Source organism: Uranotaenia lowii, chromosome 1 (genome assembly GCF_029784155.1).
Source record: "Uranotaenia lowii strain MFRU-FL chromosome 1, ASM2978415v1, whole genome shotgun sequence".
Classification (NCBI taxonomy): domain Eukaryota; kingdom Metazoa; phylum Arthropoda; class Insecta; order Diptera; family Culicidae; genus Uranotaenia; species Uranotaenia lowii.
Window position 1 is genome coordinate 343,370 of NC_073691.1, and position 18,197 is coordinate 361,566.

The following is an 18,197-nucleotide window of genomic DNA, read 5'->3' on the forward strand; positions in this document are numbered from 1 at the left end:
AGAACACGCTGAGTCGAGGACGAGGTCACTAGTCGCGATTATGATTTCACACGGTCGGCTGCTAGAAGCGTTTTTTTGTCACCGCTGCTGGTTTACATTTTTGAGAACGACCGTCTTAGTCATCAAAATGGCTCACAAAAGAAATTTGTAATTATGTATAGAAGTACCTAGTAAGTTGTTCAAATGTATTGTTTTCCGTGGCATATGGAAATTCATAGATGTTTTAAAATTATTTGTATTGTAATGTTTTTATCGATAAATTGTAATTTATTAAATCTCTACTGGATACGTGCTCATATTTACATATGTTCTCGAAATTTTTTTTCACATTTTTTAGTTTAATGCAGTAATCTTATACAGGAATAAGTGAAAGTGATGACGTATTATTAATCAATTTTATTAGGAGTGCGATCTGCCAAAACGATTTTAAATTTAGGTTGACTCGTTGCATAGGGGGAAGACGCTGGCCATCAGCCAAAAAAAAAAAATTTTTTTTAGTCATTTCATAAGGTTTTTAGTTTTTTTATAATCTTCACGTGCTTAAATCTCAAATTATGGCACAATATAATAAAATTGGATTTTCTTACAGTTTTTCAAAGTTTTTTTGAAATATTTTCTTTACAATGCACTTTTTTTAAATATTTTTTTACAGAGCACTTTTTAAAACCCTCCAAAGCTATAACGATGCATCTCATCTTTTTAGCGTCAAAGGAAACGATTTTTAGAAACAACATCACCTTTTTGTTTTCGTTATAACAGGTCCAATTGAATTTAGACAAACAACATAAATACGTTTTTATGTTCTGAAATGGTGATAAAATGCAACATTGAAAACAAATGTTTTTTTAAAAGTACTCAAAAAAAAAAAAACAAAAAGATGAAAAAATCAAAAAGTTTAAAAACAAATTCAAACAAAAGGCTGGAAATGACAAAAAACAACTAAAAATTGATGAAGAATGACAAAAATAGCAAATATGGTAAATGAAATCAAACATTATAAACATAAAAAAAAGAAATTTCCTAAAATTATTTCGGAAATTGGATTTAAGATTGGTTGAATTAGAAAAGTTTAATTGTTGTGCGTGAAAGTTAGGAGCAAAGTGTTTTTTTTTCATTTACATATTACGGGAATTTTACACGCAGAAGTGAAAAAAGTGCAAAACATTCAATCGACGGAATTGCTGGGGCTAGCACTACGCCCTCCGGACCAATCCAGATTTTTTCACCAGTCGAGCGATGCATTGAAAATGAGTTTTCCAGTTAATGTTTAAGATAAGTAACATGTTTTCATTATTTTCATCTCTTTCACATATGTATAATCCTCAAGGAGCTTTTTGTTTAATTTAAATTAAAAGTTTTTTAGCATATCTGTATGCGTTTTTCCGTCCCAGAAATCATTACCGAATTCTTGTGGAAATTAAAATGAATGGATACACCTATATTTTTTTAGTTTTAATAATAAATTTCTGATACACATTTTTGGAATGCAGTTCGGTTCTACATATGAAAGGCAAGCGCCAGTGAAATTAATAGTAGAAATATAGAAAATGGAAAAGAATTTCAAGTGATTTTATTCAAGGGCACTGTTACTACGCCCTTCGCTACAAAACAAAGTTGGATTGCATAAAGACGGCGATCTGGAAAAAAGAAACTCAATTATGCTGTAGAATTGCTGTAGTATTTTGTCTCTTAACTCGTTTCATTTTCTGTTTATCGCGAATATAAAATTATATTTTATAAAATTTAGTGATGTTTGTGGAATTAAAATCAGCCGAATTCATCAACAAGCCACGAATCTAAATTAACATAGAACACCAGGGGATCTTTCATCGACGAAAAAGTTGTATAGGAGGTTTCTACGCAAAAAAAGTTAGAAGCCGTGATTTCCTACGGAAATTGATTGCATACAGTTAGGCGTTTGTCTACATGAAGCATATAATATTGTGTATGGGCACCTTTTTCGTACCATAGTTTATGAATCATGATGTTGACATAACGGGATAAATAGGGTATGCCAAATTAATCACGTTAAGTTAACATCATGCAACTGATTTAAATTTCTGACATATAAATTTAAGTGATTAAATAATATGCTGAATATATTTACTTAAATTGGTGGAAAAAGAAAAAAAATCGAAAATGTTTTTAAAAGTTTTGATTATTCAAAACATTGATTTGTAGGGGAGAGTGGGGTATCGTGGGCCATGGGGAAACGTGGGCCACTTTTAATATCTCAGATGTGTGTTGAGATAAAAATCTCAAACCAACTGTCATCGTCGTCGCTTTGCGTGAGCATATATTCCTATGTGTTGTTGACTGAAATACGTATCATATGCTTCTTTTATTTATCAAACTAAAAAAAGTTAGAAAAATGTACTTACATAATTAAAAAAACACCCGCTCATTTCATCGATGGGGAACCTAAAGTGCATAACAAAAATATGCTCATACGCTTATGATCTTAGATTTGTCATGATCTTTCACGTGGCAAAGGAATTTTTGATGAAACATCAATAAGTCACACAAACGGAACCAATTTGCAAATCATAGCTTGTGGGGAATCGTGGGCCACACATCTTGAATCACCTATATTTTTATGTTTTTATACACATTCAGAACTTAAAATACGTTTTTCCTATCTGTAAAGTTTTCTAATGCCAAATGAAGAGTTATGAAACATATTTTGTTCATCCTATATAAGAAAATTTGCCAAAACGTTCGCGAGCCAGGTTATCATACACAGCTCTCTTTTTTATTTCATCATCTGAAATTGCTTTAAAATGACGAAATGAATTAGGAAATCACAGTTTTGGGTCAACTCATAAACTTTGCATGTCATTTGGTCAATTTGGATTTGGTGGCCCACGATTCCCCACCATTTTTCAAAATCCAAAAAATATTGCATTTTTTCAAACAGTCAGAATTTGGGGAAAAAAACTTACTAAAAAATTAAAAAAAAAAACCTTATTATACCTTGAAAATGTAGAAAACCATATCATTTTTTATTTTCCTTTTATCTTTTATAATAGAGAAGTTATGGAACAACGAAAAAAGTGGCCCATGATTCCCCACACTCTCATACTCTTTGAGCATCAAAGGTCTTAAGACTTCTAAAATGTGAGGCAAAGGAGAGCAAAGAATCAAAGAGTTTTCAAAAACAGTTTGCGAAAATTTGAGTCTAAATATTAAAATATAATTCATTTTTATTTTAAGTTGCTTTCCATCTTTAAACAGTAAAGCCTTTTTGAAAACTCTTTGCTTCAACAGGGATAACGTTAGGAAAAAGAGCCAGTTTATCAAAGATGAAATTTGGATGGTATTGATTTGCCTTCAATATTTTATTCGATCCATTTTATTGGACATTTATCAAATGCTTCATAGAAATAGGAGTTTCCTAGGAAATGTCTAGGAGCATAGGAGGTGTAGGAAATCCATGGTCGTACCATTTACCAAAATGGAACCTGATCTCTACCTTTCACCAACTAACACAACTCCTTCCTTGGATACTTGAATATGGATTCGCAGACGTTTAGACGGTTTTCATAGTTGATGATATTAGCTTATCTCTGGTTCTGACTATTTCAAAATTTTTTTTTGGAGTATGCAGGAGTGAGAGGTTGCTAGTTGAACTTGCAGAGTATCCAACTAACAATCCTTCCCTTTTCCCCATTGACTACTAAGACGTGGCCGGCGCCGTTATTAATAAGATAAATCATAAAAAAGGGAGAGCATCAGTTTTGTACAATGAGAATGGCTGCTAATCCCAAGCACCATTCTTTTGGACTTTGTGCAAAATTGATGGCCTCGATTAATCACGGAGTAGCAACCATTGGCGACGAGGAACTTGTTCTGCTTAGCCACGCCAGCGATCATGTAATTCGGAATGTATAGTTTGAAATCAAATGTAAAAAAATACTTAATTCCTCTAAAATCGATTTGAAAAAAAAAAACCTGTAAATTAAGCATTTCGGGTTCAATGATTAAAGGTGGATATGAGTAGTCAAACAAGCTAGCTAAACATTATAAACATAAAAAAAAAGAAAAGTGCAAAATGCATCAAAAACATGATGAAAAAATTTTGAAATTACTGCAAATAGTCGGAAATTGACGAAAAATAAGGTTTTTTTTTTAAATAATAAACATTATTTTGTAAAAAGAGCTGAAAAAAAAGTTTGAAAAAATCATTCGATTTTGGCAACATTCGATTTTGGCAACCCAAAATGTACGGGCGTGTTGCCAAAATCGAACAGGGTCTATACATAAGAAATCTCTTTCATAAGATATGGTTAAATGCTATTACAGTAAGCTAATTTTTGTAAAATTGTGAAAAATTTGATTTTTTCGTTAAAACCCCGCGTAAAAGCTTGGTGGCCACAGTTTGCCACGATTGTGACTTTATATGTCAACAGACGCGCAAGTTGACTTTTTAGCGAAAAAAAAGGAAACCTGATTAATTCTGCAAAAATAAAAAATGTAATTGCTAAGAAGGAAGGAGTCATCCATAAAAGGATCTTAGGAATGCCATAACAATAAAGCATACTTGAAACTTTTTTTTATGAAAATATTCATCCCAATTTCAATTGTTGAACAACAAATTCGTTATCACAGAAACTGATCAAAGTGCAAAATGCTTATTAAATATGAACTAGAGAACCTTTTTTTCTGAACAATAGCTTATTTATAGGTAGTATTATCTTCGCTCTTGTTTGTAAATATAATTTAAACAGGAAAACAGCTTATTGCATGAGAAACGCAAAGAAAATTAGTTTCAACTACTCGCTTTCTAGTTTCTAGTTTTATGTGCAATGGGCTTCTAGCAGAGTTAGCTGAACGCCAAATATGCATAAATTATATTGCAAAAATTTATAACAAAATGTATCCCATTTCATACACAATCGTAAAAGTGATTGTCACCAATATTTTTTTCTATTTTTTTTTATGGAAAGTAGATATTTTGGTTAAGAGAAAAACACAATCTACCAAAACTGATGATTGATGAAGCGGCATTGCTGGATTATTCTTTGTTTGACTTCAAAAAGTTTCTTGAGTTAAACTCGATGTTGTAAAAACGAGAATCGATGTACACCAATCGATGCAGTCGACATTTTTACTTAAATTAGTATGGTTCATTTGATTTTTTCGTGTTGATTGTTACAGTCGGAGTTATACCATTACACCTAAGAATCAACTGAAAAATCGGTAAAAATGAGGCAGTGAGAGTTATTTCATCAAAAAGCGGTGTGGAGCCCACACTCTGAACAACGCATTACTTTCCAGAAGGACATGAAATTCATAAGAGAATATTTAATCGATAAATTTGATTAATTCCTCTAACGTTTAAGAGGTAAAATCGCGATTACACAACATTCCCATTAGACCGAGTCCTGCGGAGAAGTTTAATGGGCCCGCGGATTGAACGGAATGGGATGGGCCTGAGGTGTTTGTTTCCGTTGATTGCTGAACTTTTGGTAATGGAAAACTAAAAGTTTTCTAATCGAAACATGCGGCAGCACACTATCGTTCGGACTCGCGGTATTAAAAGTCCATAAAACGATTCGCCTGTTACGGTATATGAAGGACGAAAACCCCGTGTTTTGTTCTGAGTGTACATAAACTGTACACTGTCAGACCAAGCTTGCTGTTTCCCTAGGTTGATAAACTACTTATATACCTACGTACAACATACATATGAAACCACAAATCTCTACTAAGAAAACTTATCGACTTACTCGTCTTCAATCAAACTTAATCTCAACGGTTTACCCACAGGAATCGGACGAAAGTATGTTTTCCATGCCTCGCAATCGTCAACAATTGTGGCGATGCTTCGATTGGAGTAGGGAATTGATTCTTCCCAACGGTTATGAATATTCAATACAGTAGGGCTCGGGGCAGTTTGGTATGATGAGGTGAGGTAAGATTAGAGGTCAGGTCAAGCTATAGAGCAAAGGTGTATGATTCTTATCAATAGGTACAGTCAGTAACAAAAGTTAGTAACTCTGAATAATTTTCACCTTTATTTTGCTAATTTGCCTTATAAAATGAATGATTTGCGAAATAATTTACACTGACTGATCCTATTTTATTCCTTTAACACATTAAGGGCAGTAAAGAAATCTAAGCCCAAAAACACCAAAATTTGGCATTCTCTATCTCGAAAACTACGCGTTAGGCGAAAAATCGAGATATCTTTGTTTTGTCTTAAAAAAACTAAGGAAACACATGAGTGGCGGCGAACGAAAAAGTTTGAAAATCACTGACTGGCTGAATTATAAACATTCCTGACTTCATTTCTACTAGGTAAAAAAAGCTGCCCACACCTGTAAAATAAACAAAATACGATGGTAAAATCGTACGCGAAATATTCGGACCGCTTGCGGGAAGAAATGAAAAAATAATCGTAATGGACAACCAAATAAACTTTTAAGCGGGCACCTGGCATGCTTCAATCCAAAAAATTTTCGTAGACAAGTTACTGAGGTAAACAAGGAAAAAGAAAATGATTTTTTTTTCTAGCACTTGAGGTGGCTGACGATCTGTGGAAGCTGCGAACCAGTCAGTGTTACATAGCGATTGACACTATGAATGGATTGATATACAGGGAAGACTTCCTCCAAATGCGACCTTTTTACCAGCATAGCTCTTCCATAGGTCCCGGAGAGTAAATACTCTGTATTGGTTAGATCTGGAATCGTGCTATTCCGCGGAAACTGTGGTGAAGTGATAAAAATGTCAAATATGTTGTTTTTGTGCCAAATAACGTCAAATGTCATGCCACGCTTTCTCAAAAAATCACTTGACAGAAGGTCAAATTTGCACATGTAAACATATCATTACTAGGCAGCTTCACTAAAACTTTCATCAATTTTCATCCATGCATTCAGAAGTTATTCACAAAACAAAGTGTTGGTTTTTTTTGGAATACACTCCTCAAAACGTTTTAACTTGTTTTCCGTTTAAATTACGATGAATTTATCTCTTTTCCCTCCTTTCGCCCATAAAAATCTGACGAGAGGAAATAAAATGGTCTACACCAGGCATGTCAAACTGGGGGTTCGCGGGCCGCATGCGGCCCGCGGCCTAGGTCAATGCGGCCCGCGTAGCCCCGTCTTAAATTGTCACAAAAAAACACCACTGATTTTTATGTGAAATATTACTGCAAAAAAATATAAAGCTGAATGTACCGATTTAACTGATTTTGGCTGCGGCCCTCTACGTCATAGAAAATTTTTAATGCGGCCCGCACACCGAAACGAGTTTGACATGTCTGGTCTACACCATATGTAACCTTAGTTTCTCAGATTAATAATTTCATGGTACAAAGTTTTGAAGGACTGAAAAAGGACCAGTCCTGTGTAGATTATTTATTAGGACATCTACATTATAAAACAAACAAGTAAAATTACGGTTAAAATTGTTCATGGTTACTAACTTTGTCACCTACTGTATATATTTTGCTATTCGACTGTAACCACGTTGAATTTGCATAGGCAGTGAAACAGCGAGAGTTGAAACAATATAAACAGGTAATTTGTAGAAAGCTCTAAAACGAAGCCTGAACCAACTTCTGTGGGAGTTGGTCGATTAATATTGGATTCCGCTGCGCTCCTCCCAGACCCACCACTCAGTTTTCGATGTTCCGGTTACGTTGGCTGGTCTGTTCTTCCTTCTGTTCGATCAGAATAGCACGCGAGTAAAATGGTGCGGAAGCATGTAGCTAGAGATAGATGGAAGTCTGCTGATAAAATATCCTGTTTCTCGTTTGGCCTAGTTGTGTTCGAACCTCTTCATCACGAGTTTTCATTCCAGCTAGGCGGTGGAGTGAGTGAGTATTGACCATCATATGACATTCTGACCATCTATGTACGATTCTAAATTGAGCACCACACGCCAATGGTCCGCTCAATATCAATTATTACATAATAACAATCATTGGTTGCATTAAGGATCAATTTTGAGTCCAGTGTTGTTTATAATGAAATGATAGTTATTAAAAAAAATCTAGCCTGCTATGATGCTTCACTTACCCTGTTTTTTGACGGGCATCTTTCCGCTATCCAATTTGGCCACTATGTCTCGAAGTTCGCCCGGAAGTGCCTCCGAGCGGCGCTCCAGTAAAGCAAGAGACAACACTCTTAAACAAAATCGATATCCACCGTGGAAAAATAGTCGGTAAAGATGGAAAGCTGCGTTGTATTTTTGTCGTGTATTTCTTCTCAATCACTTATCACGCGTGGGTATTCAACCAAAAAGCACATAAAGGTACGGGAATCAAACCATTCACCAATACTTTTGGTTTTTGGATTTTCCTTCTTCGATTATCACAAATAGCTTTTCGATTCTAATTCCAGCACTCGTTCGTATTTTTCCTCTGTAATCAGAAACACACTATTGAAGAACATGCCGTATAGAACAGAATATACAACGTTCCAAATAAAAAGTGATGATCCAATTATTTGTTGATTTGACTGAAGTCAATAATATTAGGCCTTTATTAATAGTTTGGCGCACTCAGCATGAATCAAGTAGAAGTTGTCGAACTCGTAAGCGCGTTCTATTCGATTTGTCCTGTAGAATGCAATGTAACTTGTATTGGAATCGCTAATGTCGCGATTTTCGGGCGCTGCTGATACTGCTGTTCTTGCTATGCTGTCGAAGTTGGTGTTGTATAGGGGCGAAAATATGCTGCACCAACAAAATCAGGAGAGAGCTTCTAGCTTTCTTCGAGAGCTGTGTTTTTGAGAGAACACATTGAGAGTTTCTACTTTGGCAGGTTGCAGTGGTACTACACTTGAAAAGGCCATTTATTCAAGAGACATCATTTAATTAAACTGGCTAACGGTTGCCTATCAAGAGAGCCTCGTCGAATCGGAGACTTCAAATGATTTTTTAAATAGTATTTTATATCAACTCAATTTTTAATCAAAAACTATTAATAAGTGCACTTGACGTAAACTAACCTTTGATTTCCAATATTTGGAAAGAGAATGATTTAAAAATTCGTTAACTAGACTTATGTATGTATTAACTATAATTTTATATTCCAGTCTAAGTGACGTTCACATAAATGTACTGCATTTCACTTCAATTTGACCCAACCGTTTTTAAAATGTGCGAATTGAAAGTGTTAAAACGAGCAGCTCTTATAATTCTGTCACTTGGCACTAAAGGTATTCAACGGGCGTACAAACAATCCAACCAGAAACCTAAAAATAATTTTCATGTATGTGAAATTATGCTTTTGAATACAATCGCATGCCGGAAAGTATTTGTTATGGCGTTGATGTTTTATCGTTCTCGTGTAGAAGCAATTTCAGATGGATTTTATTTTCCGACAACAGTCAAACGCTTTCGGTAGGTGGTACCTACTACATTTGATTGGACAATTATTCTTTGGGAGAATCCTCTGCATTGGTCGTACATTACTCTGCTGAAATCTCACTGATACACCGTTCGAATCTAAAGCACCTGTTCACAGTAGAATTGCTAAGTCTTTTTCGTAAGACCGATTGAAATGTGCATTGATAAGAAATCAAATTTATAGGGCTTTCAATTTTCGTGAAAATAGGAACACTTTCATAACGTGTTTTCGATAGGTTACTGGCATGGGAGGCAGAAAATTTTAAAATGTGAAGAAGAGTAAAACAGTACCAACACATTCCCAACAAACGTTACGTTTTCTCTTCTCAGCTCATCTTTTCTTTGCTCACTCCCGTAACATACGAGTCCTGCCGCCAGGCAATTTTTCCATTGCACCCCATCGCTGTTTTCCTTCTTCCTGTGTCACATATGTGAGTTATGTATGCATTCACAATTTTCCAATCACTTTTGAAGCGATAAATTATCTTTCACATCAATTTTTGAACTATTGTTTCTTCTGGATTACGACACGGTGTCTTTGCTCATCGGATGACGGATAAGCCCCGCAAAAAAACTCAATCAACTATCAAAACCAAATCATCCGTGAACATTTTTCACTTTTTACTGCATCAAAGGCATCCTTCGATACGTTTCCACAATCAGTATCGTTCCATCGACAACATGGCCTTCTTTTCAGACCGCAAAATCAAACACTGACCTAGAACATTTAGCTTCCAATTCTGGTCATCGAAAAAAAGTATTGTCCTGCCGATGGTTTTTCCGCAGAAAAGTTGAAAATTTTCACTTATTTTTCTCTAGCCGCAGTAGCAGCAGCTATATAAACTAATTTTCCCTTCCACTACACGCTGACTGAATGAGACTGGTTAAAAACCAATAACCCCACTACACCCTCTAGACTAGAGCAGAGGGATGTTGTACTGAAGAACAGAAACCAAACCAATTCCAACTCACGTCCTGCAGCCTCGGTGTGTGTAAGCAATCTGTGTAGAACCATCGAAGCAATAATCAAAAGCGGTGAAGTCCGCTGGTTTTTCTTCTGCTGTTTATTCTGTTCGAGAGCTCGATATTTGGGTGAAGCATAATTTTCCACTCACTTTTCTCTTTGTGTTTGTTCCCATCTAGCTGTGGCTTATGTGTAGTGAAATTTTGTCATCCCCTTTTATCAACGCCACCCACAGTTTTCACTGCTAGGGGTTGGTTGGAAAATCTAAGCGACGCATCCGCTATAATACAGCGATTATGGCACGAATGCTATAATAGCTAGTTTCAATGCTCACAACTAGGTGATTTCCAGAAATTGGCAAATTCTCGGTATTTTTCAATTTGAATTATAAAAATAGAACAAATTTAAATGATAAAAAAGACACCATACTTATATAATTTATGACTACTGGAACAAAATTTAATTTTTTCATTATTTTTAATTTAATTTTTAGTTCGAATTTCGTCATTCTGAAAAATTATAGCAGATCCAGTGTTCTAATTTCTATAATAATTTGTTTACAATTTGCCGGCAGTCATGGCGCTGTTACATAAAAAGCAGTCTGAAATACCAGAAGATGCTGTTAAATTAAGTGAAGCTGATGCTTTAATTTATATTACGAAAATTATCGAAGGATGGCCCGAACAAGGACAAATGTAGATATTCGGAATGAAGTAAGTTACATAGGAACAGCGTTTCAAGTTCTTTTTTTTTTAGATGGCCAATAACATATGCGCCAGGTATGCTGGGCGCATCCACTGTCGTATCCAGCATATTCATTAACAATCATTTTCGGAATCGTTTGAAACTGGGCACGTATGGTCGACTTTCCAGCTATATTCCTGCCGTGGTCCTTCCAGCAATCATGAGCACATTCTTTCACAAAGGTTTTATTGTCCCTGATGTCATTCTGCAGAAAAACGAATGCCCCGTTTGCATCCAGACCCGAGCAGGATTCTATCAGGCGGCATTCAGCACTGCTTATCCTATGATTCTGGCCCCTTTGTCTTCCTTCATGGTAAGCTTTTTTCTTCATTTTTCATTACAAGTGTTAATTTTATTTACAAGTGTTTATTTTACATTATTATTAGCTACATTTTTATTACAAGTTATAATTTTATTTCTTTGACCCTAACTATGATTTTATATCGTTGGGCTGACGTTAAATCAATAAAAAACAATTACAATTCTGGGATCTCGGAGGATGGGTGTTAAATTTATTAAATAGGTTTTGCTACCAACAACCCATTGTTCGAATGCTATTTCACGACTCCATAGTTAGCGACAGTTGGTATGATGATAGGTGAAGGTGAGAGATCTGTTGCTGAATGTACTCGAACTGAGGTTAAGCAGCTATGGATTTTTTCCCGGAAATTTAATACCAATATCCCAAAAATACCCAAATCAAGCAACCATGGGATCATCTTATGCTCTTTAACCCTCCAAAGCTGTTCGGGTCAATATGACCCGAAGCGCTCATTTCAAATAACTTTATCATCATTCCAATATACTGAAGAACTGGGAATTTTGACAGAACAAGTATGTTCTATGAAAATAATGATCAAATTGACAACAAAAAACTAAAATTTTAGTTTTGAAAATTGATTTATTGGGAAATGAAATATAGCTAAGCAAAGCCAAAATTGGATGTTACTTTTTTAAGTAGATTTTTTTCTACCGAAAGATCTTAGATAGCGGTCACAACTTTCATTGGACTCCAACATGTCTATACATACGATTTAAAACATTAAGGAAACACTTAAATACATAAAAGCTGTCAGAAGTCATGAGTATTTTAAAAATAAAATTGATTTTTCGGACTTTTTACTTTCTGAACCAGTTTCTGAAAACCTGATAGTACATACCGACTTTATTTTGAAATGTTGTGTAATAAGAAAAAATTACCTACACAATGAATATAATATCATCAAAATCGGTTAACATTTGCAGCCAAAAGAACGAAGCAAACTGTGGGGGTCGGTCCTTCGTCTGCTGCAGGTTACTCACCGTAGGGGATAAACACGTCTAGTCTGTCCGGCATCTGAAATGCGAAAGAGGACGAGTCCGGTCGGATGTCGCCCTCGTGGTCTGTTTGGTTCATTAGTGTGTGTGTGTCGGATGAAGAATATGTTGCAGGGTTCGATGGCATGCAGCAAGGGTGTCACAGCAGGGGTGTATCGCATCCACACATCTCCCTTTCCCTCCCATGAAAAATAAAAGGTTTCATTTAAGTATGTATTATCTGTTCATGTATTCTGTGATTTTCTGATTTCTTCATTATAACCTTAAAAGCATAGTTAAGAAGAGTCGCTGACACTTCTATCAAAGTCCTTTAAATATAATGGCGATGTTCTCTTTCTCACTGGGCGTTCTTCTACGATTCCACTGTCACGTATCATAGTACCGTTCTCTTCCTCCTTACGCCATTCTCCTACCTTCTTTGTCTGAGTAACATGACGTTTAAGAATGGCTCCATCATTATACCGTATTTGTTTTCTCCCCTCGATCAGTGCTCCACCGTACCCGATAAAAACAAACACAAATCGTCGCCAGTGTATTGCTACCTCACTCACTCACACGCTCTCTCGCAACACTGGCAAAATTATCGGTGGGCCACCGTCCGTAAGCAGAACTCCGACAGGTCAAAACCAGTGCAACACCGTCCGAATAGACAAACAGTTTGACAGCACCTAGTGGTGCACCAGTTCAACACTAGTGCAACACTCGGCATAAACAAATACGGTATTAGTAAGTGTGAGGTTGCCGTTAGCTTCTTCAAGAACGACACACCGCTGAGGGTCGAATCTGGTTTCACCCTTCAGCTTGTTGGATCGTTCAACGATCACGGTGCCTCTGCCAATAAACATCGCAGCAAATCATGTGGACTCCCGTCGACGCACACTTTAAGAAATCATGCGGACCCCCGTCGACGCTAACGACAACTTATCAAGCAGACTCCCGTCGACGCACATTTCGGAAATCACGCGGACTCCTGTCAACGCACACTTTGAGAAACCATGCGGACTCCCGTCGACGCACACGACAATTTATCACGCGGACTCCCACTTTGAGAAATCATGCGGACTCCCGTCGACGCACACGACCATTTTCCACGCGGACTCCCGTCGACGCATATGACAATTTATCATGCGGGCTTCCGCCGACGCACACTGTATCAAATCAAGCGGACTCCCGTCAACGCATACTAAAATAAATCACGCGGACTCCCGTCAACGCACACTTTGAGAAACCATGCGGACTCCCGTCGACGCACACGACAATTTTCCACGCGGACTCCCACTTTGAGAAATCATGCGGACTCCCGTCGACGCACACGACAATTTTCCACGCGGACTCCCGTCGACGCACATGACAATTTATCATGCGGGCTCCCGCCGACGCACACTGCAGCAAATCATGCGGACTCCCGTCAACGCACACTTAAGAAAAACATGCGGACTCCCGTCGTCGCACACTGTATCAAATCAAGCGGACTCCCGTCAACGCATACAAAAATAAATCACGCGGACTCCCGTCAACGCACACTTAGAGAAACCATGCGGACTCCCGTCGACGCCACGAGAATTTATCATGCGGGCTCCCATTGACGCATGCTGTGATGAATCAAATTCTCATTAACGCCATTTCGTAAGAGAAAGAGGAAAAAAACTTATACACTATGCGGATTCCCGTCGACGCCATTTTTGTCATGCGGACTTCCTTCTACGCATTCCTGTTTTGCAAGAGAATTCCTTCATTTCTTCCAAAAAATAAAGAATCAATTTTTTTGCTGGTGAACACCAGGTTTGCAATAAAGCAAGCTCCTGGCAGGAATTGCCAAATGTGGGGGTCGGTCCTTCGTCTGCTGCAGGTTACTCACCGTAGGGGATAAACACGTCTAGTCTGTCCGGCATCTGAAATGCGAAAGAGGACGAGTCCGGTCGGATGTCGCCCTCGTGGTCTGTTTGGTTCATTAGTGTGTGTGTGTCGGATGAAGAATATGTTGCAGGGTTCGATGGCATGCAGCAAGGGTGTCACAGCAGGGGTGTATCGCATCCACACACAAACTACAACTCAAATTTCCCCGAAACGGATATTTTGCGAACGGCTTTGGATGGTTAAAAGGGCAATTTGGGTTGCTAGGGAAACAGTTTGTTAACATTTTCAACCACCCAACCCAACCTTTGTTCAATCATTCATTATAAATGCTTTGTAGAACTTTGTCAATAATTTAGCAATTTAACAATCGAATATTTGAATATTTTCATTTGCATAATTACATGAAAGTATAGACGAAAACGCGGCAATACTTAGACTTACTTGATAATAACTATGATATATGATAATAACGCTGACATAACACCACAGAGAACAGACGTACAAGCTCGAACAAAAAATCTTCCAAAAAGTGTGTAAAATTTCAAATGCTGACATTCAAAAAATACGTTAGAAATTGACTTGAAATAGTGCAATCTATTGTGCCGTTCAAAAGTTACAAATCAAATTTCCAGGTGGCCAGTTTTCGAAAAGGCCCAGCCAAAAGCAACAGAAAAATTGTTCAAAACTATCGTTGGAAATTTTACACAAATTTCATGGGCTAGCTTGTATGTCTGTTCTCTGTGATAACACTTAGAACAAAAATCCGATCATTTTCTTTTTTATTTTCCCACCTCTTGTGGGTATTGCGAACCTTGCAATATTTGACAAAAATTTACCTGTTTAGTCATATTGTATCGTCGACATTGCCTGATTTTCTTTAGGTTGCACTTTCCAATTGGGATAACATTTCATCAAAAGCGGTCGATGCGCACTCACAAATTATCACACACAAACGAAATCCAGTGTCCAGTCAGTGCTATCTATGTAACTCTGGACTAAAAAAGTCTGATTTCTCCATCCAGTTGAAAAATCACGTCAAAATTTGAGTATAAGATCCAGGTTGTGTCTTTCGAAGCCAGAAATTCTTGCAGAAAATATGAACAGAGTAAACATTATTATTTTAAATGGATATGGATTTTGAAATGTATATATGTATCATGGTTTGAATTGATTCATGTTATAATAGCGTTCAATAACTAGCGTTTAAACCCTACTAAATTTTAACTAGTATTCATAAACAAGGCAGTCATAATAATTAAATGAATTAGAGTGATCTTCCTTTATCAGCTACCTATGAGGCCATTCACTGATTACGTAACAGGATTTTGGAAATTTCTGAATTTAAGTTAAAAATGATCTTTCTTTTGGGAGATCTATTGTGAAATTAAAAGTTGATTAAGTCCATCACAGAAAAATATTTCAAGAATTTCAGAATCATTTCAGAACGCCTCATATTGTTTCCTAATGATTTTTTAACGTCGTTTTAGAAATATGATTTCCTTTTTCTCTCTCTTACGTAATTAGTGAACGGCCCCTAAATAAAATAAGGAACAAACTACAAAAGACTCAACTACCTAATTTCCGGATTCGATCTTTTATAACAATCAATTTTATTTCAGTTTGCCACCCGCCATTTCACCTATCGGATGCCTTCGATCACGGAAAATCCTAGAGATGTCTTGAGGCTATATAAAAAACTGAGCTCTCCGATAACTCTAGCTGTGGTTGGATTTTTTGCTTTTAACATGATGCTATCAATGTTTCTCACTGGTAAAGAGTACGAAACTGTTTATAAGATCAATTTGAAACTGAATGAAGAAGTGGGTTTTGAGGAGATGGAAAGTGCCAGTATAAACAGTCGTTGAAACTTAGATAAAAACTTTTGAACATTATTCTAGCGTATTTTTTTCTCTGAAACTCCGAAATTCTTTTTGAAAAAATAAGAAAGAAAAAGATCGACATAGCACTAGGTTAGTTTTAAAACTTTCTTTACTTATACTGATTTATTGCTACAATGCCAACAAATTCCAATAGTCGCCCTTACCACACTTTGTCCGCATTTTGGTTTTTTTCTCAACTTAAAGTTGCTACCTCTCCACGTGGCTGTTTTTATAGTTTTCATTACTTAGAAAAAAAATTATTCGATTGCTCTTAGACTCACAATCTCCCCGGACTTGACCTCGTTGATCTTTTATTAGTGGTTCTACACCTTTTTAGGTACTAGCTTTGAACCCATAAGCCTTATTAAATAAAAATATCCTTTTCTGTACTATGTTGGTTCAGTTATTTGTCGTTCTCGACTGTTTGCTACATCTGATTACAATTTCCAATAGTTTTGAAACCCCAAAAGGAAAATAATATTTTGTTAACTTTTATCTACTGAAGATTTAGATTTTCCATCATATCTCGCCTGAGCTCATTACGTCGTATGGACCAAAATGTAAACAAACAGTTTTATTACAAAAAAAAAAGATACACCGGGGTAAGTGGGACGCGGGGTAAGTGGGGACGGTGGCGATTAAAACAATACTGTAAACAATTTTTTCAAATTTTTAATGTAGAATGTTAAATTTACTTGTAATCTATCCAATAACTGTAAAAGAGTACGGTTCCGACAGTAGCGAATCTATACGGTGACTCTTTGTTAATTTTCTATTTTTAACTACGATGTGGAGTTGATGTGCATCTTTTTCAATCGCAAATTTCTCTTAAACTAGCCGGCTCTTGACGAAAAACTCTACATTGAAACAATCCTTACATTCGAAACAACCAGTTAGGAAAAGAAATGACGATTCAAAAATAATAAAAAAGAGTTTTTTTTTCAAAAATCTAAAATGTTGTCTCAAAACCCTACCTGGGGTAAGTGGGGACGGCTTTATGCATACTTGATGTTTACACATTTTTTTCAATTTTCTCTCCTTCATTCAGTACAATTTAGCTTTATTTAGCATTCAGATCATGAAAAGTTGGAAAAAGTACTTGTTTTTTCTGGAATAAGTATATAGGGGAGATGAGGGCATAACGAGCACCCAGGGCATAATGAGCACTACGCTTTTCTACGAAAGTACGTATTTTCTTAAATACATTTTCATGAGGATTTGTTTCGTACTTCCTCTAGTATTAATTTTTCACAAAAAAGGAATCTCCTTATCATCTTTACAGAGATATTTAAAAAAAACTAGCTTGGTTCTCAAGTTACGAAAATATTATAATTTTTGAGCACCACGAAATAAGCTCTTATGATCTTAAAATAACCTTGATCTACAATGTACGCACTGCAACATGATGTACACATTGTTTCTCAATTTTTACCATCATAAAATTTTTGATTTTTCACTTTTATCAATTTTAAAACACGTTTATACTTAAATTTGTTGACAAGGGGCATATAGAGCACCATATTATCGAGGCATAATGAGCATTTTCTGCCGTAGAATCTAGCAGCGAATTAAAATTGATTTATAGCGCCACACCTTGACTAGTTTTCATCCGACGATTTAGCCTATTGGTAAGGTGTCGGAGAGGTAATCAAAAGACTAGAGTTAGATTTCTGTTCGAGGTGATTTTTTTCCATTCACAATTCATGATCGATTTTTTTATTGTTACATTATACGGCTAGTAGCATCATCCTCCGAACAAAGCACTTAATGTATGAGCGTGCGTGAATTGTTTGTATTCTACAAACAGACCTAGATTATTTTGTTATTGCTTTGTTTGATGAATCTACGACTCACCTGACTTCATCGAATTGAATTCGCTGCTAGATTCCCCGGCAAAAACGCACATCTTGCTCTGATTAATGGTGCTCATACTGCCTCAGGGGGGGTTCTCATTATGCCTCCACAGTGGCTGGTTTTCAGCTTTTGGCAAAATTTTTTAAAATGCATTTTTTAACGTTTTCATCTAGTTTTTCACGTTTCATCCCGTTAGGGAATAGGCTTTTCAAGTGTCTGAA

General features: G+C 36.4%; 2 protein-coding genes across 11 annotated transcripts in view; one reads left to right on the forward strand and one right to left on the reverse strand.

The window, feature by feature from the left end:
* LOC129740722 (disks large 1 tumor suppressor protein) overlaps nt 1-10,469 on the reverse strand; it is a 43,368-nt gene extending 32,899 nt beyond the window's left edge. For 3 of the 10 annotated variants that reach the window (XM_055732510.1, XM_055732508.1, XM_055732507.1), the window contains exon 1: nt 8,028-8,551. In XM_055732510.1, the coding sequence (XP_055588485.1) occupies nt 8,028-8,046 (19 nt within the window). In that variant the 5' untranslated portion in view covers nt 8,047-8,551. Of the gene's footprint in view, nt 1-8,027; nt 8,553-8,960; nt 9,157-9,369; nt 9,634-10,078; nt 10,230-10,332 lie in introns of those variants that run through there. The other 7 variants (XM_055732509.1, XM_055732506.1, XM_055732500.1 and 4 more) reach the window with 6 other exon arrangements.
* A 395-nt stretch (nt 10,470-10,864) lies between these two features.
* LOC129755483 (transmembrane protein 126A) lies at nt 10,865-16,134 on the forward strand. Its single transcript, XM_055752003.1, has 3 exons — nt 10,865-11,019; nt 11,081-11,381; nt 15,862-16,134. The coding sequence occupies exons 1-3, from the start codon at nt 10,901-10,903 to the stop codon at nt 16,105-16,107; spliced, it is 666 nt and encodes a 221-aa protein (XP_055607978.1). The 5' UTR covers nt 10,865-10,900; the 3' UTR covers nt 16,108-16,134.
* The last annotated feature ends 2,063 nt before the right edge of the window (nt 16,135-18,197 follow it).

Coding starts and splice junctions, on each gene's coding strand:
- LOC129755483 (XM_055752003.1), top strand. CDS start 10,901: ATGGCGCTGTTACATAAAAAGCAGTCTGAAATACCAGAAGATGCTGTT. Junction 11,020..11,080: donor TGGCCCGAACAAGGACAAAT/GTAGATATTCGG, acceptor TTTTTTTTTTAG/ATGGCCAATAACATATGCGC. Junction 11,382..15,861: donor CCCCTTTGTCTTCCTTCATG/GTAAGCTTTTTT, acceptor ATTTTATTTCAG/TTTGCCACCCGCCATTTCAC.